At 38.3% G+C, this 23,111-nt stretch overlaps 1 protein-coding gene across 1 annotated transcript in view; it reads left to right on the top strand.

Annotated features, from left to right (window-relative positions):
* Positions 1-23,111, top strand: part of trpc7b (transient receptor potential cation channel, subfamily C, member 7b) — a 59,595-nt gene that overhangs the window by 16,122 nt on the left and 20,362 nt on the right. The window contains exons 4-7 of the mRNA XM_015001291.2: positions 2,659-2,823; positions 8,984-9,200; positions 10,471-10,704; positions 13,220-13,484. Of these exons, the coding sequence (XP_014856777.2) occupies positions 2,659-2,823; positions 8,984-9,200; positions 10,471-10,704; positions 13,220-13,484 (881 nt within the window). The remainder of the gene's footprint in view (positions 1-2,658; positions 2,824-8,983; positions 9,201-10,470; positions 10,705-13,219; positions 13,485-23,111) is intronic.

The raw sequence follows: 23,111 nt of genomic DNA on the forward strand, positions 1-23,111 counted from the left end.
ATATTCCTTTCAACCCACTTTGTCCTAGAAAAGCCAAACCAACAAACCAAAGTTTGAGGGATACATGGAATACATGTCATGCTTTTAGGATTAATATAACTACTTCTGAATATTGAAACATTTTGGAAAACATTTTGCCTGTTATGTGGTCAACTGTTTGTAACATGAAAATTAATTACAGATATATAATCAGATATATAACAATTATACCCAGAACAATGATAATGTTCTGAGTAGAAATTCATATCCAGCTATGAACATGATAGATGTTAAGCTGTCTATGGAGATGGACATCATGAAGACCATTCAGATTGTTTTTCCAAGCTGCATAATACAAACATAATGAGTGTGTATAGTGAAAAAAAAAAACAATTGTTTATCCTCTTTCCTAAATTGAAATTAGAGAATAAATGTCAGAAATGATTCATCAAGGGTAACATTGTTTTTTTTTTTTTTTATGAGGAGTAGTTAACATCAGCTGGATTTAAAAATGCATAAATTTTATACATATTTCAGCAAAAAAAAATTGCTAAAAGACATAAATTGATTTACAGATTCATGTTTCATTTGGTGTATCTGTAAAAAAGCTTCAAACCTTTCATGGTAATTGGGTCTTGCATTAACATTTAATGAACTCAGCATTAGCGCCTGGATCATTTAATAACTGTGTGGGTAAGGATGAAATGTTTGTACAAAAAACAAATTTCAAAACTTTTGTTGTGCCTGTAGAAAACCTAAAGTAAGCGAGAGGCCCCTATGGGAGAACTAATCCGCGCTGAGCAGAGGTGGCTTTAAAATGTCAAATCAAATCCCTTTTCCCCCGTTTCACTTCACAACAGTCCCGTTGGCACATATTTCCATTTGGCATCAGTGCTGTATGTTTTTTTCTGAACCATAGCTACCCACGTGTATGTTTATGTTAGAAATTGCTTTCCTGCATCTCTGTTGTGTGTGTGTGTTGGGCAGCAAGGAAGCTGTTTGATGCTCTTTTTGTTTTTAACCAGTAAACAAAAGCATCTCCAGTAGCAAGCTGCTAATTACTGAAGTTGCAGGGATGAGACACAGTGCCGTAGGAACAAGGTGGAGCATGACTGTGTTGAGCTCGCATTTCTGGACACAGGCAGCATTAGGGGTATATGGGTTAGTGTTATGTTGTTTTTTAACTGAACTGCTGCACAAATACACCTTATCCATGTGTGTTGCTATTGTCGGATTTGATCAGATGAATCCAACCCTTCTGAGATGAAAACGTTTAGGCAACAAAGATGTAGAGAAAGCATGTTTGAACCACCAGAAAATCAGCTCCCTGCGACGTTAAACATGAACATAATAACACTTCCACATGGAATTTGATTGTTAGGTTTAGCCGTTGACTGAGCATTGATTCCTTTCCATCCCACATCCTTCCTCCAGCTAAAAGAGAAGCATGTACTCTATTTGTCTCCATAATACCTTTGCTACCTTTCATTTATCTCCCTGAGTAATGTCATTAATTAATGTGTGCACTCAGTCATTGCTACTTGCTGCCCTCTTTCATGCTTTCCTTTGAAAATTGATTTCACAAGCTGCTCAAAGACTTGTATTCAAAATTAATGCAATTCAAAGTCATTCATACATTTACAGTACAAATAACCAAGTAATAGATCTAGATCTTTATGACTGAATGTTTATTCAAATAGAACAGATTTTCTACTTAATTTACCTCAATGAATAGAGAAAACATGGTCATTCTTTACATCTATCATTTTGGTTATCTTATACCTTTTGTTTAAGGTCAAAGTGCATATAGGCACAGTTAGAAATTTACGTTTTGCTGCTTTTTGTTCAGTGCTTTCTTTGGACTGATGTCAAACAACATTACTCCAACTGTTGCACATATTGAACGGCAGCATAAGAGCATAGACCAGAAATCAACTTCCTGAAGTTCAGACCTGTCGCCCACTTTGCAGTTTAGGCACATTGAAATATAACTAACCTTCCCAAGGCTAAACAATTTCACTTTAAAACTATAAATTGTAGTTTCTTAGTACTCATAGAGTTTTTGAATAAAATAATGATGCAGCTCAAAGCCTCATTGCAATCCCCCTGTTTTACTGAGGTATGAATTAACTCATGAAATTGTTGATCAACTGATGATTAAATTAGCTACTAAATAGTCAAACGACACAAACCATTGTAATCTCTTCTTCTGTTGCAGTAAAGAAAACAGTATGCAGAATTACCAGAGAGACAGAAATTGGACAGGCCTGTTGCTGAAGACATTTGCATGAACCAGATGCTTGTTTTCATTATTTTTTTAAATAAAATTTATTTTAGTATAGAGTGATCCTTTATTGTCCTTTGTAGCAAAATGTATTCGTATCGACATGATACTAATACAATATATACTGTGACACACAGTGGCACAATTAAGCAAACATAATACATTAATATGATTGAAATAGTATTCAGTACTTTTCTTAGTATCAGCATCAAGTGTGAAATGTTTCTATCATTCTACCCTAATTACAGCCTTAATCATATTGTTATTTCCAGGAACGTAATACCAAAGACACATTTGTTTCTTCTTTAACTGCCTTTCTTTCATCTTGCTTTTCCACTTCCTTATCCCTCCTATTTCCATATTTTTTAAATTTTCTTTTTGCTTTTTGTCTTCAGTTCGTTGCACATCCCAACTGCCAGCAGCAGCTGCTCACTATTTGGTACGAGAACCTACCTGACCTGAGGCAGCAGTCCATCGTCGTGAAGTGCTGGACAGTCCTGGGGGTAACCGTAGGTCTCCCCTTCCTGGCTATTGCCTACTGGATAATGCCATGTAGCAAGGTAGGACCTGACGGCAACAGCAACGTAAAGAAGTGTGGAGCACAGTCTTTGAAATATTGTTGTTTCTATGTGCAAAGTAACATCTAAATGGAGTTGTGGGCTTAAATAATTAATCCAAAGGTTAACATTAAGGTTATCACAGCCGTCTTTTATTTGGCACTGGTACTGTTTTTGTCTAGTTCTGAGTGTAACTCAGAAATAGATTGGCATGTAGACGTTATCAGTACCAACAATTTTGCATTATGATGTTATAAAGATCTAGCATTCTTGTTCTGCTTGAATAATCTGCTGCTTTTGGATATAGTTAGTAAGTTAAATGTCAAAGCTTTTGACAGGAGATGTTGAAAATAGTTTTTTTTTTGAAAGGAGTGCAATGAGAAAGTCTATTCTGAATTCAAAGACTTTTGGAGCAATGTCTGTTAGATATGCGAGACTGAAATAGAGAGCCACCTCTGTAGTACACGGTATTATATCTAAGAAATCAACATACTTAGGATCTGTGCACCTTGATGTCACTGATTCAACCATGAACTCCTTTGTATACCAAAGTATTCCAGAGTCAAATGTGAGTTTGTTTGACAGCTGGAGCTTAGATGAAACCGGATCATGCAACCAGACTGTGGATTCAAACACAGCAAATTGAAACAGAACAGGTGAAAGTGTTAAGACCCAAGGTGTTGCAGTGGCTCATTCAAAGCTCATATCTCAAATTAATTGAAATGCTTTGCTGGGATTTTAACAGAAAAGCTCTGCAGAAACTAACACAATTCATGAAAGCCTTAATTAGCTGGAGTTATGCTATAAAGAAAAAAACACCTTTATTCTGAACAGAGGGAGAGACGGAGAAAGTCAAACAGAAAATTACTACTTCAAGTTTTTGCTGCTATAGATGTTACTACGTGGTATATCATCATGGGGCATTCTTAATTTGACCTCTAATTGTAGGTATTGGATGTCACCAGCAACCAATAACAGAAGAAGAAAAGCAGTATACATGGGAATTAGAGAATATTTTTGTTTTGAGTAATATTCCTGGAGGGCTTTCTTGTTTTTATTTGTTATTCTTCAAACAGCTGTGTGTGTGTGTGTGTGTGTGTGTGCGTGTGCATGTGTGTGTTTTTTTTAAAGTAATTTAACAGCTGGCACACCTCTACTGGTCTGGTTGGTTGAAGCTAAGCTCAAAGATAGCGATGGATTAATGGTTCATTCAATCATCTTATTTTTTGAGAAGGTTTTTCTCTTGTACACATTTAACTTTTGATATGGTTCATGGATTCCCAGGCTGTATGCTAAAACAAAACTTCATCCAAGATGTACAGTGCTGTGAAGAAGACATGATGGATTTTGGTTTTTAAAATCTTTTATCCTCCTTCATGTTGCCAAACAGCTTTTATTGAAATGATTTGGCAATAATTAAGCTTGTAAAAAATTAAAAAAATCTGTAAATAACATTTGATTTGTAACTTAACAAGGGAGTAGTCACTTTTTCATATAGGACCCAGGTGGTTTGGATAGCATTTTTCTCATTATAAACAAAAACATAATTTGAAAACTGATATTTATCCATTTTTTTCCACTTATCCAGGGTCAGGTCATGGAGGCAGCAACGTAAGTAGGGAGACCCAGACTTTCCTCTCTCCAGCCACTTGTTCCACCTCCTCTGGGGGAACCCTAAGGCTTTCCCAGGCCAGCTGAGAAACATAGTCCCTCCAGCGTGTCCTGGGTCTTTCCTGGGGCCTCCTCCCTGGGGGGCGTGCCCGGAACACCTCACCAGGGAGGCGTCCAGGAGGCATCCTAACCAGATGCCTAAGTCACCTCAACTGGCTACTCTCGATGTGAAGGAGTAACGGCTCTTCTCTGAGTCCCTGCTGGATATCTGAGCTTCTCACCCTATCTCTAAGGGAGAGCCCAGACACCCTATGGAGAAAATTCATTTCAGCCGCTTGTATCCGTGACCTCGTTCTTTCGGTCATGACCCAAAGCTCCTGACCATAGATGGAACGTGGATCGACCAGCAAACTGAGAGTTTCGATTTTTGACTCAGCTCTCTCTTCATCGCGACAGACCGGTACAGCACCTGCTTCACTGCAGACGCTGTGCCAATCTGCTCCATTTTTCCCTCATTCGTGAACAAGATCCCCAGATACTTAAACTCCTCCACTTGGGGCAGGACAACCCCCCTGACCCGGAAAAGGCACTCTACCCTTTTCCGTCTCAAGACTACAAAAACTGATCCCTTCAATACCTTGCGTCTGCCTCGAAATTCTGTCCATGAAAGTAATAAACAGAATCGGTGACAAAGGGCAGCCTTGGCGGAGACTGCACACAGTCCTGTTCTCCGAGCTGGACACTAATTATTGAAACTCGTGGTTGTGGTTGTTGGAGTGGAGCAACTGAGGTGAGAACATGAGTTTCCTTACAAAGTCTGAACCAGCTTTTGACAGATTAAGATGTATGCCTTGAGGTTTAAAAACTACTGACTTCTCACTTTTTCATTACGGTGCCAAAGGCATTTTATCACACGTTCTTAATTTTCCATCAAGGAAATTATAATTTGTGGAGTGACAATATTGCAAAGGCCATGCAGAGGAACTCTGCAAGCAGTTATGCAAATCTGCTCATCATGCTGGATAATCCTCTACAACCTCATCATCAAGTGGGGAATGCATGTGTGCCTGCGTGCGTGCGTGCGTGCGTGCGTGTGTGTGTGTGTGTGTCTTTGTGTGTGTGCAAGATTCACAGACAGTGTGGTGGACCACTGGTTCATGCCTGGTCTTTTACTGATGAGTGTGTCATTTTACAGGCAGTGAGAGCAGCTGATCTCGAGGGTTTGAATGAGAGGATGGCGAGTGCTATACAGCAGAGAGATTCCTCACCACTGAGACAGGGATTCAATCATGACGGACTGTCTGCGTTTGATCTCACTGTGTCACGAAAATATTTGTGTATGTGTGTGTGTGTGTGTGTGTGTGTGTGTGCATGTGTGTATGATTACTTTTAATTATGAATCAGCCAACCGATGAGGCTGGATCTGACAGTCTGTAATTTGTGACACTGGAAACCGCACAAGAAGCAGTGCACTAAAATGAAGTGTTGATTTAGGGATGTAGAGGCTGCTGTTTATTAGTATTAATTATATCATTCTGGTAGCTAGACTTATCAGGTTGTAAAGACAAAACTGTCTTCTCAAGGGCAGAAGGATAACTACTGCAAAACAAGAATCTAAAAAAATCTAGACTGGCCTCTTGTGTGCACTTTGATCCTCAGGTTTAGATTTTTTAATTTGAGTTGGTTTGTTCGGCCATTCCCTCAGTTTTATTTTCTTTCTCTGAAATCATTTCCTTGGCTGACTTTACGATTGTTTTCTTGCTGAAAAATGTACCTATGTTCATTTTCAGATTCTTATTGTTACAGCACATTTCTCCATTCATCTGCTACCATCATGTTCTGACTATCAAATTCACTGCTGGTGTTTTATTTTTAGGATTATGTTTAGTGCCTGTTGTTCAATTATTTCAACTTGTTCAAAAGCTGTACAGCAAACTTTAAACTTTTAACTTCTTTTCCCTTCAGCCGTGGAGTCTTGTGCTGTAAGTTACTTGTTAATGAAAATTGTACCTGCTATCCAAGTCTTCATGGAGATCTGCCTAATAGTCTTTTGCTCATGGACAATTCTTTTTGATTTCTTTGTATGTGGGGATTACTGGTGTTATTATTGACAAAAAAAATACTGTTTACGTATGGGAAAACTGATTTGTGCAGTACAGTGCAGTTCTACATGGTAGTTGAATTTTAAAATGAGATAGCTAAGGCCTCAATCTGCTGCAGAGAAGCTTTGATGTTTTTATGTAACATTTTTGTAACGCCTTATCAAATACAGCTATCAATACTGATTTTTATGGAAATTCAGCAAAATATTATTCAACATCTAAGATGTAATTTTGCTTTTATCTACATTTCTATTGAATGAAGTAGGAAATTCCACATAGAGAGCAGCCGAGTACAGAGAGAACGAGTGACTCTTATGTGAACTGGTTGAAGCCTCCAGAGATGAGTCTTAGGTGTTTTGTCAAGGATTAACTTGGCTCTGTAAGCCTCTGTTTGGCTAATTAAGTCGGGCTGGGGGTGTGTGAGGAACATGGAGTAAATAAAAATAAGTTCTGCTGGAATTATGGCGGATTTGCTGTCCTTATCTTGGAACATAATTGCAACGCAGTAATTACAGAAAGGCTCTTTGTTGATGGTGATTATGAAAGCAAACAAAATCAATGATATGCTGACATTTGCAAACAATTCAACATTTGTGAGCAGTCATCCAATTGATTTAAAACACAAATGTTTAAGATTGCAAAGTGAGTGTTCTTACCTTTTCAGTTTTGTCTGGAGAATCAAAATACAGTTTTCTATAAAAGTATACCTCTGATTTGGTGCAGGTGCAGGGACAAAAGCAGGACCTTCCAAAGTACAATGTAGGTGGTAGTTGATGGCGCCATGTTCTGGGATCAAAACTAAATCAAATTTCCAACAGCATGTATTAATTCCAGATCTGTGCTTCCAGGTAACTTGATTATTTTCAGACAGAAAAGGTAAAATACATTATGAAGTCTCGGTGTTACTGAAATTACTGAAACAGAAGGAAGGAGCTGAAATGAAAACAAAGGCAAGCACCCATTTTTTGTATTTTCTGTCTGTTTTATGTTTTATATTCAAATTACCAGCTGGAAGCTAATGAAAATAATGTGGATTGGTAACTTAATTTTTTTTAATTCTCATTGTTATGAAAAGTTTTAGTCAAGTGCATTTGACTGTAATATGTTGTAAATGTTTTTTAATTATTCCAGCAAAAGATACTTTTTTTCTCTTTTTTTCCACCATTTTCCACCATATGAAAGAAACATATGTACATATGCAACATATAAAGCAACACTTCATGCAAGAACAGCATAAATTTTGCTAACATATGTTTATGACTCCTCAGTTCACATCACGAATTAGAAAGTACTTTATATCTGTTGATTTTACAAATTCTTAAAGTTGTAAAGTGCTGAGCTTTGCACAGTGTACATAAACAACTTAAAGGTTAAGACCTTTATGCTTAAAACCTAAACATAAAGGTTTATACCTGTTGAGTTTACAAATACTGGAAGTCATAAAGTGCTGAGCTCTGTGCAGTGTGCATAAACGACTTAAAGGCTAAAACCTTTATGTCCTTGAGAGTAAATTAGATTTACACACAGTGCTCACACATGTGCATATACCAAAATGTATTTCTGTTACAGTCAGTGCAGGTTTTAGTGCCACTTGATAAGTCAGAGAGCACTAAAGCTTCATTGTGGGTCTATGATTTCTCGACTCATAGACCCTCATGCTTTGCTGTTCTCATGCATCAAGAGAACAAAAGCCTGATCAGTTTTGGCCATCTTATGAGGCTGACGGTGAAGTTGGACCAATCTCTTTAATGCATCAGCAAAGTGAAATGAAAGAGGCCAGATCTTTAGATAAAGTTTTACAGGGTTAAAAATGATCAGGCAACCTTTACCTGCTTGATGTAGCAGTGTGTGTTGCATCCGTTCACCTTCACGTATTACTCTGCATAGAGCAGGTAGAGGTGTCCCGTAGGTAGTTAATATTGAACACAGCAGGTTATGAGACTGGCAAATGTTGAGATCCCAGAGGTCTATATGTGGCTGCGAGTGTGAGCATGTGTGTGTTTATAATCGCTGACATACTGTGGTGCAACCCTTGTGGTATTTTTTAACACTTTTTGCTCAGTACCTTCCAGCCTTTCCTCCTGTCCATATGGTGCTTTTCTGTTAACTGTTGATTGTTTGGCAGTGAGTTACTCTGGCATTATGTTGCTTGGAAAATGGATCATTGAATTAGAACAGCTGCTGTTTTCCTGCTAAGATGGGTTTGTAGTGATGCTTTCCATCTTTTCATCTCTGAGGACCAGTATGTGTATAACTCCTCAGAAAGGCTGAGTTACCTGAGGAAAGATAAACATATGTTCTGTTTGGCTTCAATCTTAATAGTTGAAAAAAATGCTTTAAGGTTGACTCCTAGGTAACTCAACAATTTTAAAACATTCCTGTTGCGTTTTGAAGATATTTTATTCAGCAATATCTACAAACCAGCTAAATCCTGTTATTTTTGCCTCCAGCTTGGTCAGATTCTCCGCAGTCCCTTCATGAAGTTTGTGGCTCACGCCGTCTCCTTCACCCTCTTCCTCGGCCTGCTGGTCGTCAATGCTTCAGACCGCTTCGAGGGCGTGAAGAACCTGCCCAACGAGACCATCACAGACCACCCCCGACAGGTTTTCAGGGTCAAAACCACACAGTTCTCATGGACAGAGATGTTGATCATGAAGTGGGTGTTGGGTGAGTCGAATAATGCACAAATATACTGATAATTTCACATTTAAATAAAAAACAATAATGTTAGAATACTTCAGATTTTTTTTTATACATTTATGGAGCACTGCATGTATACAACTAGATGTATGCAAAGTAAGAGAATGTAGATACCAAACAAAGGTTTGTTTCAACCATGTCCTTTGTAAATGAGTACAGGTTCTCTTCCAGGGTCAGAAACGTTTTGCCCGACTTTCAGACATTGCATAATTAAAATTTCTTACAGCAACACACTAACCAAGTGGATAAAAGACAAGGTTATAGTTGTACAACCAATTATACTCTTTCATCTTCCAAAGATCAAACAGAGGTTACTGCCAGCATGGATTCAGTCCCATTCTGACTTGCTGAAGCAGTATTCATCCTGAGCCTTAATGATGAGCCTGGAGGGAAAGTTTCAGGTTCACCCGAGATGTTGTGCTGAGGAAATATACACAGAGCTGGAGAGAAGCAGAAATGAAGGAAAAGTTTGAAGTGGCTAAAAAAGAAAGATAAAAAAGAGTGCACAAGAATGGAGCGTGTGGCTCACCAAAAAAGCAAGAAAATAGAGGCGAATGACAAAGACAAACTCAAAGGATAAATAGCCCACGGCGATATCTGTCAGACCTCAGCTGCTTCCCATCTGCTGATATTCTCCCTCCCGTTCATTCACACATAACAACATTATAAGTGTGGTTTGTCCATGTTGGTTCTCATATGGTCCTGCTTTTATTTGCTTATGTGTAATAACATCATTCGTCCCTCTTACACGCTCATCTTTGGCAGCAGCTGTTTGTACAACTGTGTGTTACCCCAAATGTGTACGCATGTGTGCGCTTGCACAGAGGCTTGTGGCTTAGTTGCTGCATAATTTCATTCGCAGCCATGCTTTTGTCATCCAGTAATTGTGAAAGAGATGGTGCCGATCAGGGCTTCCTTTTCACTAGGCAATTTTCCCCTTGTTTGGCTCCGTCTGGAGACATAATGGGTTCACAGCAAAGAATTTGGCTTTCAGGTGTGTGTGTCTGTTTGTATACACCTGAGCATCAAATAGCATCTCTTAAGTGGTTTTATTTGAATGGAAAACCTTTGTTAGCAGTTTATTTAGATTTCCGTCTCAGTTTATTTCTAATTTTGTACTTTTTCATACATGTTCATCCCTAAATTGATAGATTTTCATACAGCTACCACCAAAAGCCTCATCACCCTCATATAATGAGATACTGATGATGACTATGACGTGTTTCTTCTCCTTTAGGCATGATTTGGTCAGAATGTAAGGAGATTTGGAGCGATGGGCCCAGGGAGTACATCATGCACCTTTGGAACGTTTTGGACTTTGGCATGTTGTCCATCTTTGTGGCGTCCTTCACGGCACGTCTCATGGCGTTCCTGAAGGCATCTAAAGCCCAGCAGTATGTAGACATGCATGTGCCAGATGAAGACCTCAGCAATGCCTCACTGCCTGACGAAGTGGCTTACTTCACCTACGGTAAACAGTGGATACACTGTGGGGGGGAAAATGGGAATAATATAAGTAATGTTTGTTTCAACCATTTGCTGAACTTTGCTTTGGCAAAAGCTGAGTTCCCCGTTTGTGGAAACTCTTCTATTATGATGTTTAGCTATTCTTTTCACACAAATGGATTGTTTGACATTGTTTTAAAATTGAAAATCTTTTCTGGGTTGGTTATTTACTATGCTACATGGATTGCTAATAAGAAGCTTCAAATCAGATATGTAAATGTCACAAATGCAGAAATATCTCAGCTTTTGACCTGAAACATCGGCACCTGGTATTACCATGCATATCTATGAACCGGGATGCTTGTAGATGGCTTTCTGCAGACTTCTGACCAATTTTAAAGGTATTTCTTAAAAAAAATAGGTCCAGGGTTTAAGTAAAAGAGCAACTAGCAAAGTAAATAAACTCCTTTCACAGTGAAAGGCAATGCAAATGTTGCTACAGTAACAGGAAATTATTTTATCATAGAGATTTTGTCATAGCAGTTGATTAAATGAACCATTTTAAAGATAGGGTAATTTCAGCTTATGGCCTCTCAAGCACTTCCTGTTCTAAATTATATTGCTGCATCTTCATTATGCCTTGCCATTCTCAGTATATACGACAGAGGAACTGGGCATTGAAGTTGCTTCATCCCTGAATTGGCCCTAGAGGTAATCACTTTGCCTTACAATGTTGGAGATGATACGGTGACTCAGATTTTCCTTTCTCTCCACCAGGCTTTAAGCACAGACCAGGACTTCTGGTTGATCACAGTAAATAGGCAGAGTGGAGCAACAGCAGAATAATGAGCACACCTTAGCGGCAACATTTATTTGTGTGTAAAAATTTGGCGCATAATTGATCACGTTTGAATTTTGCATTGTGGTCATACGCAGATCCAAATGATGGTTGAAAATAACAGAGCGACGAGTTACAATCTACTTTTGAGATTCTGCTAGATGTGTATTAGAAAAGCTTTATAATTGCACTTGTGCAAAGCAAAATGATATGGATGTTGCTTATCAATTGATATGCAGAGCATGACGTGCCAGGTGTGGCCTGCTTGTGATTCTATCAACAAAGTGATCAGATTCAAAGCTGCATATTATTCTATAATGTGAGGAATGATTAGAAAGTATGATATTTAGTGTTACTTAAATTTATGACAAGAAGCAAACATCTGTGTAAATATTTACCAAGTAATTAATTCATTTAATGGTGCCTAACATATTTATGTAGCAAAAGGACTTCAGGCTGCAGGTAATGTGCTTATTATCTGCACATGAAAAGAAACTTCACTAGTGCTTCCCCCTGCTGGCCGGACTTTGTCATGACAAAAGACTCAGCAGATTGTTCTAAATAGATGCTAACAGACACAACAAAACTATAGATTTATTATATTCAGCATTTTTAAGTTGAAGGTTAACATTTCTATTCCACACACTTCCCTTTGACTCTCAGCTTATCTGCATTGCCTTCTGTCTTGCTGTTCTCCTGTCCAGTTTAAAAGATTTACTTTTACATTTCTGTTTAATCAATTCTTTTTTTCCCCCCTTCTCCTTTTGTTTGCTTTTTTTGACATCGTTTCCAAGCATTCACTTTCATTCACACCCTTTTACTGAATATTTCTCTGCTCTGCAATCAGGAACATTTGTAAAAGCAATCAATATGCACACGAGGACAATGGCAAAATGTACAGCATGTTTGATTCAATTTTAACCCTTTATCATTTTTGCAGCCAGCAGACCTAAAGGACAAAGAGCCATAGCGCATGTGTATCAATTCAGGAACCAGTAACAAGGGGATAAATTGATGAAAAAAAAAAAAACTAGCATATTAAAAATACTCTACCTTGCAGAATGCTTCAGTCCCTCCCTGTTGTTTTTTATTGTATTTTTAAGAAACATGTATGTCTTGTGATCTTTTGAAGTGATCATAATTAACCAGGTTGTTCTCAGAGCACTTCTTTTACCTCATTTCTTTATTTGCCCACCTGAATTTGACATACAAAACATTCAAGCAGAAAAAAGCTGAAAAAAGTTTAAGTAATTTTATGTAAAATGTTTTATTTAAATAATTTTGTTAATATATCTTTTGCTGCTTTTGATTTTATCTATTTTGTGTGTTAGGTATATTTATGTATGAAAGCTTTAGTTGATCTGAGTTGAAAACTAGTTCAGTATCATGTCTTGACATGACATTTAAAATTTATTTATGTATCATAGTTTTCTTTGTATCCCTCACAATTCTTCCTCTATCTATTATTAACTTTTCTACCTTCCTAATTTTTAAGTGCACTACAGAATATACTATCATGGTCAGGAAGAAGGAGCAAAAATAAGTACAAAAAGTTCACAAAGCAAAAGAAAACTACCCAAAAACATCAATTTAGAAGATTACAAGAAGGTTTTCTCCTTGAAGAAATATCTAAAGGTACTAAAAGTCACTTTAAAATCCTTGAAGTTTTTTACACAAAGAAATTTCTGCCTTTCTTCTTCAGCCAGGATCAAGTGGCGCCCCTCTGACCCTCAGATCATCTCAGAGGGTTTGTACGCCATCGCCGTGGTGCTGAGCTTCTCACGCATCGCCTACATCTTGCCAGCCAACGAGAGCTTCGGCCCGCTGCAGATCTCTTTGGGACGGACCGTCAAAGACATCTTCAAGTTCATGGTCATCTTCATCATGGTGTTTGTGGCCTTCATGATTGGGATGTTCAACCTCTACTCATACTACCTGGGGGCCAAATACAATCCAGCTTTCACCACGTGAGTTGAGCCTGGCGATGAGACTAGTTTGACATGCTTGAGGTCTGTTTACCTTTATTGTTACTGTACTTTGAAAAAGTATCGCCCCTTACAGGCTCCCTGGTTGCATCATATAACACCTAAAGTTACGCAATAATATGTCTAACAATGCATCTACAGGGAGCTTGGATATTGGCTTTGTGTCACTGCTTTAGCTGCAGCAAAGGTAATTGCCATTTATCCATTACTTTCTGGTCTTAAGGTTCTGCTTTATCTTACAGTGAAAAACAAAAATGGCTGGTTGGAACTGACCTCTGTGAAATGAATCATAATAAAAAAAATTCAAAGACATAAGAAATTTCCAAGTGAACTGGAAACTTAAAAAGGTTAATATCACTTTACATCAGCCTATATTTGAACATGTGATGGTACGAAACAGAGCTGTTTGAGGTGTGTTTTTGGTTTAAACACCTTGGTCCTCCATCATAAATGTATTTGGTTTTTGGTTTGGCATTTTTTGACCATATTAATTACTACAATCATATCTCACGTTCTGCACAATGTCACTTTCTTCCAGCAGGTCTGTGATGTGTTTTGAACAATTTGTCGGAAAGTTGAAGTGAGGCAGGTTGTATTTGAGAATTTTAAATTGCAGAGAAGCTTTCAGTGACACTCACAGCGAACTGTAAAAGCATTAATGTGCTTAAAGTGTCTGTTCCTCCTATGATTATTGTCTGCTTTTTCAAACTGTTAAAGTGTTTACTCTTTAAACGCAGCAAAGCATAAAATCATTTATGTTTGCATTTTTCAGACATCATCTACAGAGGTAACATTTATGGAGGAGAGAGTTTTAACTTTTACAAGAATCAGCTGTTCAAACATCTCCTATAACATCAGTTATTCTGCCTCTTACCTCTGCATAGCTTTTCGTGACTCTCAAATATCCGACATTGTCGACGTCGGATATTTGTTTTAAGATATCAGTGTTTGGCTGCTAACATAATGTTTCTGATTATTATCACTCAGATTTGACAGAAAATAACCTTTGTTTTTCCCTGCTACATATCATGCTTTATTTTCTCCAAGGAAGGGGAGACTCACCCAGACAAATTTGACACATTTAATGAAAATGTGCATAAAGCGTTGAAATAAACATGTGTCTTATCACAGTTACAGAGCTTTAAAGGGAAAAAATAGAAATATTTTCTATCATAATCTTTTCTTGATGCTGTATTCACTCTGTATACTTCTAAAAGTATTAAAAATCATATTTAAAACACTGATTAACAATTAAAATAGTACATATTGAAAGAATCGACATAGAAAAATTTGTTGCATTCCTTCAGTGGATTGAATTTGCACCTAAATGTACACTAATGGTAGGTTTATTGTTCAAAATGAGGAATCTCAAATTAGTTTAACATCTGGTTAACAAAAAAAACACAAGTTTAGTTGGACATAAATTCGGGCATCTAGGTTTGAGACTTTTCATATATCCAGGCTGCCAACAAAGTTGTCCTTATTTTTATGTCTTTGTTCACTTTGCTGACAATATTATGCAAAAAGTGAATCTTCCTACTGAATGGGAAAAGTCATATCATTCCTCTTCTAATGATGCATACCTAATTTTAACTTAGCACATTTCTACTTTGTCTTTGTCTTTGTCAGCTAGATCAGTTAAAAAAGGATTTGTACCTGTGTTTTTTAGTTGAGTTGCTAATTTCTTTAACTTTTGTATCTGATTCATATAAAACAACATTTATTCTCAACCTAGCTTTGCATGTTCACTAATACTCTTTACTTTATGTGCTACTTAAAGCTCCTATAAAGTTCAAGCTACTTTATAGTAGCTTATAGTAGCATGAACTTTGTCCTATTGTAAACACTTATTGTTAGATCCTTTGTTTAAATTGTCAACTCAAATGTACATAGGGTCAAAATCCAAAATCTGATTTCAAATGTTATTATTCTCATCTCCTTCACCTATCAGTTATGTGTACAATGCAAAAAAACAAGTATATATGACCTCACTAATCTTTGCAGTCACTTGTTATAAAAAGGAGCATAAGAGAAATTGTACTTTGTTGCTCTAACTTACAGCCATAGCTGTGCTGAGTGGGTGCATGTACAGTATCTCGTCTGCCGAGTCTCGGCACCGAGTGGCTTTGTGTTCTGCTTGGCTGCCCACATGGAGCCAAATATCCAGACAATGTGACGAGCAGACAGAGAGAGCAGAGAGTTAACTGACAGCAGCACACACAGACAGGCAGAAACAAGGCCTAATGGAGTTGGAATTGAGTGTCAAAGAGATCGTGGCCACAGACCGACCACCTGACATTAATGAAGACTTCTCACAAAGCAAAGAACAAGCACAGCACAGATGTGCAGCTTTAGACAGAAAGAGGTGTAGAATCCAGTCTCTTCTTTGTTTTAGAGTATCTTCCTCATAGAAGGTTGTGAATTTTGCTCAAATAAGACCATGTTAATGCATTACTGACCTTTGTGAGTGTCTTTATTTCTCCTGTGTAATGAGGTTGATGATATTCAATGAATTGCTCGGTCTACCTGTACACAATGTAGATTTTCACTTTCCTAGAAATTGATGTCTGTTTTGCCACCAGGGGTCAGTCTGGTATTAAATCTTAACCAGTCGGCATGTCAGAACAAAATATCTGGAGGCAGGCATGCAGAGAAAGAAATATAATTTTTTATATGTACATCTGTATATGTAAGACAATATACTCATTTTTGTGTTGTACATCCAATTGGAAGATTTCAAAGGAGCTTCTAGATTGTTCTTAGCATAATATACACTAATTAGAAGAGGTGGTATAGCAGCTGAGTGTTAATAATAGTAGTGCGTCAGTGTCAAATCTGTCCCTTTTGTCCTTTATTCTCTTGCAAGGAAACATGTCTCAGTGTCCTGTTTTGTAAGCGTGTGTGTGTGTGTGTGTGTGTGTGTGTGGGGGGGGGTGTGTGTGTGTGTGTGTGACGTCAGATGTCTGAAAGGGCACGTTTGATGGAGGGATGAAGAACAGCCCAGTCTGATAGCTCTCATTCATAGAAGGGGGAGCCAGGTGTAGGAGGTAATGATACCCCAGGAGGGACAACTCAGGCTGGATGTTGCAGTGAACGAGGTGATGTGGAAGAAGGGAAGATTAGCGTAAAAAAGTGAGGCCGACACACTGATTTCACTCAACTATGCTCACACTAATAAAAACTCGCACATGAACGCACAGCTTGATAGAGCTTAATGAAGACTGAACCACCCTTGTACAAAAACTGGGAAAATCTTGAAGACACTTCCAATCAGAGTTCAAAATGTACAGATAAGACGCTATTATCTGTATCTTATTATGCTCTGTTAAGAGACAATACGCTTCAGTCGGCGGATACTTGTTCTTACTGTTCTTCAGAGTTTGTGTTGCTGAAACAGCTGCATATGTGCAAAGAATCTTTTGATGTTTATTCACAAACACTGACAAAGAAATTGATTTAGATAGAGCTTTTACACTCTGGTCAGCTGTGCATGACTACATGACACACAAAGAAAGATGGACAAAACAGAAGACATGTGACAACATGTCTCTTTAAGTTAAACAGAAGAAATATGAGAATAAATACAGAAAAATACCTCTGGGTGCCAAAAAGTAAGGCGACAAAGTTAATTAGGAAAAGGAGGAGAAAGATGGAAGGAAATGGAGGGGGATGACAGATGAGAGGAGAACCACAGGGAGCGATGCAGAGGTGGATTTTTTTTGGATTGGCTCTTTGTTCAGGCAAAATGTAGGAGACCTGCCAGAATATGTAGACAAAGGAAGAAGAACAGCGAAGAGAGGATGAGAGAAGGTCATGCAGACTGAGCAACAGCCATACATCCTCACAGGATTAGCACAGATTTAAGCGTAAGCATTTGGAAAGGTGGGAAGAAATCAGGACGTGAGCTCTGTGTATGTTTATTGCCAGCTGGCTCTCAGCGTTCGTTTTATTCTATAGCATTCTATGTGACACAAGCTGCTATTTGAATTTTGCCTTAAATGTTTCATGAGTTTCGTTTTAGGGAAACGCGTTTAAAAACACGCAGTAGACATTGATTAAAGCAGACAAGAGTTAATTCATGGCAATTGTAGAGATTTTTGCTCTCTAACCTTGTAAAGCACTTTAGTCTTACAGTGTTTACCACTTACCTGACAGACTATTGTGATAGACCACATAAATAAGTTATGATTTTAGCTTTTCCTTTGTAGATCTGCTATATGTTTAGGGTAATTGTTCTACCTGAAGGTGAACTTCCATCTCAGTCTCAGATCTTTAGAAGAAAAGCTTCATGACAACAAGGTGCTGTCAGTTTCATGATGGAGAGCGGTGGGTTCAGGACGAAGTGCAATCTTAGTTTTCTGCTTCACATACCGTCTTGCATATAAGTAAAAAAAAAAAGCTGAGTTTTGGTGTCACTGAGTACCAGCCTTATTATGTTATCTCCTTTACATTTACAAGGGTACTTCTTTCAGCTATGAACTTATTTTTGCTTATCCATGGCCAGATTTGAGGAATCTTCAACTAATAGTTATACTCTGAGCTTTTGATCACTGCAGCTCCTCTAGATTTAATGACCTTCTTTGGTTGCTTTTATGATTCATGATTCAACAGTATTTTCACCTGACCTAGTTGGGAGTAGTTTAGGTTTCATGGTGTTTGTGCACTTCTGTTCTCATGCAAATGTCAGATAAATTTATAGAAAAGCTGTAGTTTTATTGGAATAATTACAACCAGGGGGAGGTTACAGCACAACTGCACAACACTCCTTAACGTTTTTATTTGTAAATATCTATGAAAACCTTGAAACTTGTCCTTCCACTTGACAATTGTTTTCTACTCTTTATCACTTTAATTTCCATTAAAATACATGAAAGTTTGAGATCGTTGGATGGGAAGTGCTACTGCAAAACACCATGCACAAAATTCAATTATCTAAATAATCATCCCACCAAACATGGATGACAATGTGTGGGTTGGTAAAACTTTTCTCAGTAAGTTCCTATCTTGGAGTTTTCCAAGTAGACGATGTATCCTGCAAGCCAAACATTTTGATTCTTGCTTTGACGTCAGCTGTTGCCCTTGAAAACATTGATTCCATGTCAATGAAGCACAGAATGAAAACAGGTGCCACACCGCTCCATCCACATGAGGTACATAAACCTCTGCGTTTTTTTGTTGTTGTGTGACTTTGTCTGGATGCTTTGTCAGTATTTATGAAAGGGAGGATGGAACTGTCAAGCTGATGGACCGCTAAAGAAAATAAAATGAAAAAAGAATTACAGCTAACTGAATTTATTTTTGAACAACGTTGACAGACGTAGACAGATTTCTCCTATTTTTTTTTTTTTTTAAAGAAGGATAAATAGAGTTTGACATTACAAAGCAGTGTCCTCACAACCCAAGTGTAATTTGGACTTTTTTGAAAAAAATGAATTAAAATAATGTTATTCTTAGGGGTATGATTTTATTATTTTTGTATGGATGGATGGATGGATGTTTTTGCAGTCAATCCACTTCTCTTAACATGCCTTAAAATCAAAGTTTAGTTTCCTCATGACAAGGAGTAAAATACCAACTAACAAAGAAATCCTGACTAACTTGCGCTCAAAAGCAAACCAATGTTTCAGATTACATATTTGATGTCTGTGGTGATTGTAGTTGACAGAAGGGTCTGCCTCTCCTCTCGTCATTTCTCCTCCCTCTTCATTAGTCTCTTATCTGTGTCTCTGTCTGTGTGTGTGTGCTCGCCCTTGTGGCTTCCTGGTCCCTGATAGCCTACCTGGTGCAGCTGTTGTTCATCTCCTCATTACTGCTCTGTTTATCCTCTGTGGGCTTTTTGTTTTTTTTCACTTTTCACCATAACGTTAGGCACGCCACTGGGAGCTGGAGTCTGCTTCCAGTTCTCTTCCATTCAGCCACCATCTTTTCCCAGCTCTCCGGCTCCTCTTCCAGTCTTTCCAGGAGGAATCAATATTCGCTATTTCACGTTTGAGTCAAATCTTTTCAATATCCTCGAGGTAAAATGATCTCTGAGTGACCTCGAAGAAGCAGTAGCAAAGCTCTGCCATGAATCGGTGGATCAAATGATTCAAGTCCACCCTGCCTTTCTTTTTTTTTTTCTTCCTGCCTTTGTAATATATTTTACAAAATGTTATTAATCTTTTAAATTATTCTACCACAATTCATCTGAACAAGGGAGCCTCTAAATTCAAAGTCGGTCATCTGAACTTGGTCACTTTTATTCTGCTCCCACTGCTAAATGCTCTTGACTGTCACTGACCCTTTAAAACTTTATTTTATGCAGAAATTTAGCAGATAAATTTGCTTCAATACGTTACCTTAAATTGCCTCCGATACAGAGTTATTTATTGGTGAAAGCTCATCGTCCTATAAAAGCAAGTTGGCACTTTAGTTTGAGTCCTCGCTGTATCTTGTCTGTCACTGTACAGAAAAGCCCAGACATCCAGCCGACCTCTCTGCTCGGTGCATCTTGACCTATATGACATTTTCTGCACCTCTCTACACCCACAAGCCATTTTTACTGTATTTATCCAACAGGCAAACAAGTCATGAAAGAGTCCATTATTGGATTTTTAGCAGCAGGCGTAGCCTTATAGGCCTCTTGTCCTCTGTGGCACTGCTTTCCTCTCTATCGCCTAGTAAAGCAAGACATCTCCATCCCTGTATCGATCCAGACTAAATACTAATTTTCCCATCTATAAATGTTTAGTCCAACATTCAATAGCAGCCTTAACTCATCTCTCCATCTATAAACTGCCTTTGTGTGAATCATAAAGTTTCAAAAAGCTGTGCTATCAGTGACCGGAGCAGAGAGGTCACAGAAAGATTGCATGGTGAGGTTCAAGCTACTTCATGACAAACTGGGAAACTGTTCATAAATGAATGGCTGACACCGAATTGAGGGAATAAACTCCTCATTGTGTTTGAATCAGTCATAAAAAAAAAAAAAAAAAAAAAAACCCTGTTGTTTATTTAGCTCAAAGACCCTCTTTGCCCTGTGGGCTGCCTGTCAGGCCTCGGTCTCTCATTGAACTTACCAACAGGGTTGAAAGAGCTTCAGAAACCTTCATTTGTAAACATGGAGCTGCCTCACAGTGTGAAAGTTTATTCTTTCTTTTATGTCTGTCAACTCAGATCAGTTGCTTCTGAGTTTTTACCTCTGAGGCAACTTTTACCTTTACTTCTTCCACCCAGCCATTGATATAATTTTCTGGAGGCAGGGCTACCAGTACTTTGTAGCTTAAATTCAATCCCCTCTGAATACTTTGCAACTCTCTAGTTTGGGCCTTTCGACGTCAACATCCTGGGAAACAATGTGGTGACCAGCCTGTCATGTATGAAGATTTATCTCTTAACTTTCTCACTTTTTTTTTGTTTCCCCCAAGTTTCTGGTTGTTATATTATCTGCCACTGTTTCTGTGTGTTCATGCTCTGGTGGCTTCCTGGTACCTGACGCAGCTGTTGTTTGTTTCCTCATTACATACATGACATTGTACCTAATAACTGAGACGAAAACTGCATGGCCCAGGGATGGAAATACAAGAACTAACTGTGTTATTAGACCAAATAAATGAGAATGATTGTAATTTTTTTTTCTTCAAAAGGCTTAGTGGAATATTTTTAGTTTGCGTAATGATTTAAGGGGTGCACTGAAACAGATTAATGGGTTGATGAGTTAGGCAGGCCCCAAAGCCAGAGTTTTCAGTGGCTTTTGTTAATCTGATTAGATCTGATGGTAATTTTAGCTGCACGCCCATTCAGCACGGAGTCGTCTCAAATCAAATGAAGTGGGAAAAAAACTGACTGATTTCACAAGAAAACTTCCATGAGTGATTTATGTTCTCAACAAAGAAGTACTATTACCAACCCAAACGTCACACAAGTAAAGTCATTGCAGTTTTTAGAAACAGAGTTTAGAAAAAAGGAAAAAGTTCAACTTTGGTTTAAGCTGATTATAGCACATTCTCCCAAAGTGTTTTTGGTGATTAATGCAAATTAGCAAAAGGCTACAAAAGAAGTCAATGCAAATCAGTCGACGAATAGCTATGGGTGAAACGTTGGAATGGCACAGGGGATGACTGCGGTGATTTGCAATGTTATAATTAACAAAAATAATATTTTCTGTTCTTTTTAAAGAATAATTGCTGCCTGAACAGAAAAAAAAATTATATATTTTTTGCTTAGGACAGCACACAGCCTGGTCATCCATTCTTATCCCTGTTATTTCTGTAGATGTGTTCGTTTTGTACATTTCACATTTTAATTCTGTGACATACCTCAACATCTTGTCCTGAGCCATGTCTCATGAGCGTAATTTCAACTACGTATGCCCGGAAACACAAAACAGAAAACATCTAAGCTAGCATTAGTCTTTAAAATTGCTCCACATCTTGTGAGAAAACAGAACAGGGTAGCTAGAGCCAGAAAGCAGTCAGGCACATAAAAAAAGGAACCTTAAGACATGCTTGATTCTGTAATTGCTCCTCTTTTGGCATCAAATCCTATTCTCTGCTAAATATGGTTCCTCTTACATCTTGCCTGAAGACTCACCACAACAGCCTCCCTTTGCTTTCCCTCTCTTTTAGCCTCATTTTGTATTTCCGCTGTCTATCACACATGCACACGCGTGTACAAGTGCGTGTAAGAGGCAAACACATCAGCTTATGTTGTTCTTCCCTCTTGGTTGATTGGCTCACTATCAGACATACACACAGATGCACATCTCTTGGGAGCCAAATTTATTTGTTGATTAAATTGAGAAGTGGATATGACCCCACCCGTCTGGTTACCATGGTGACATCTCTCTCTCTCTCTCTCTTTTTTTTTCCCCACAACAGGTAGTTAACACTCAATTTAATATTTTGTCTATATTTGCCACTTGTTTGCCTTTAGATGTGTAGAAGAGCGGTGAATTAAACGTCCTGCTAATGACAGAAGTGCAGTGAGATAATGAGCAGGTTGCCATCTGCAGCCATTCACCGAGGGTATGTTTACATTTGCTCTGTGTTATACTAAACCCATAAAAAAGATTTGCTGTGGATTACACAAAAATTAGAAAATAAATTAAAAGAAGAGAACGTGACAGAAATAGGTAAGAGCTGTTTTGGTGAAAACGATGGGGAGAGTGATACGCCGGGAGAGGAATGGGGAGAACGCTGTAAAAGCAGTGGAAACATAATGAGAAATCGGGAGTGGGACATGGCCCCAAAGAGAGGCAGAGAGGAGCTGGAAACATAAAGCATGGAGAAAGAAAATAAGGGCTTGTCTCTGAGGCGATGAGGTTGATTTGGGCCCGTTGGTGATTAGGTTTGGTCTTCTCCCGCAGAGCTGGGGTGAGTCACCAGTCTCCCACTCACAGACGCACGCCATGCTGCATGTGGCATGATTTTGGTAGAAACAGAATGAGAAGCAGCATCAGGGGTTTTTTTACTGTTAGTGTCCTGCAGGGCTGAGTGTAAGGGTTTGTATTATTCACACCCTGGGACAGAAATCTGGGAGGTTGGCGTCTTTGAAGGGACAAAAACAAAAAAAAAGAAAACAACTCTCCAAAAGCAAATATGGGGTGGGGGGGGTCGTTGCTTTGGTTTA

This window comes from Poecilia mexicana, unplaced genomic scaffold (assembly GCF_051168715.1).
Source record: "Poecilia mexicana isolate PSO_F unplaced genomic scaffold, ASM5116871v1 scaffold_10, whole genome shotgun sequence".
NCBI lineage: Eukaryota > Metazoa > Chordata > Actinopteri > Cyprinodontiformes > Poeciliidae > Poecilia > Poecilia mexicana.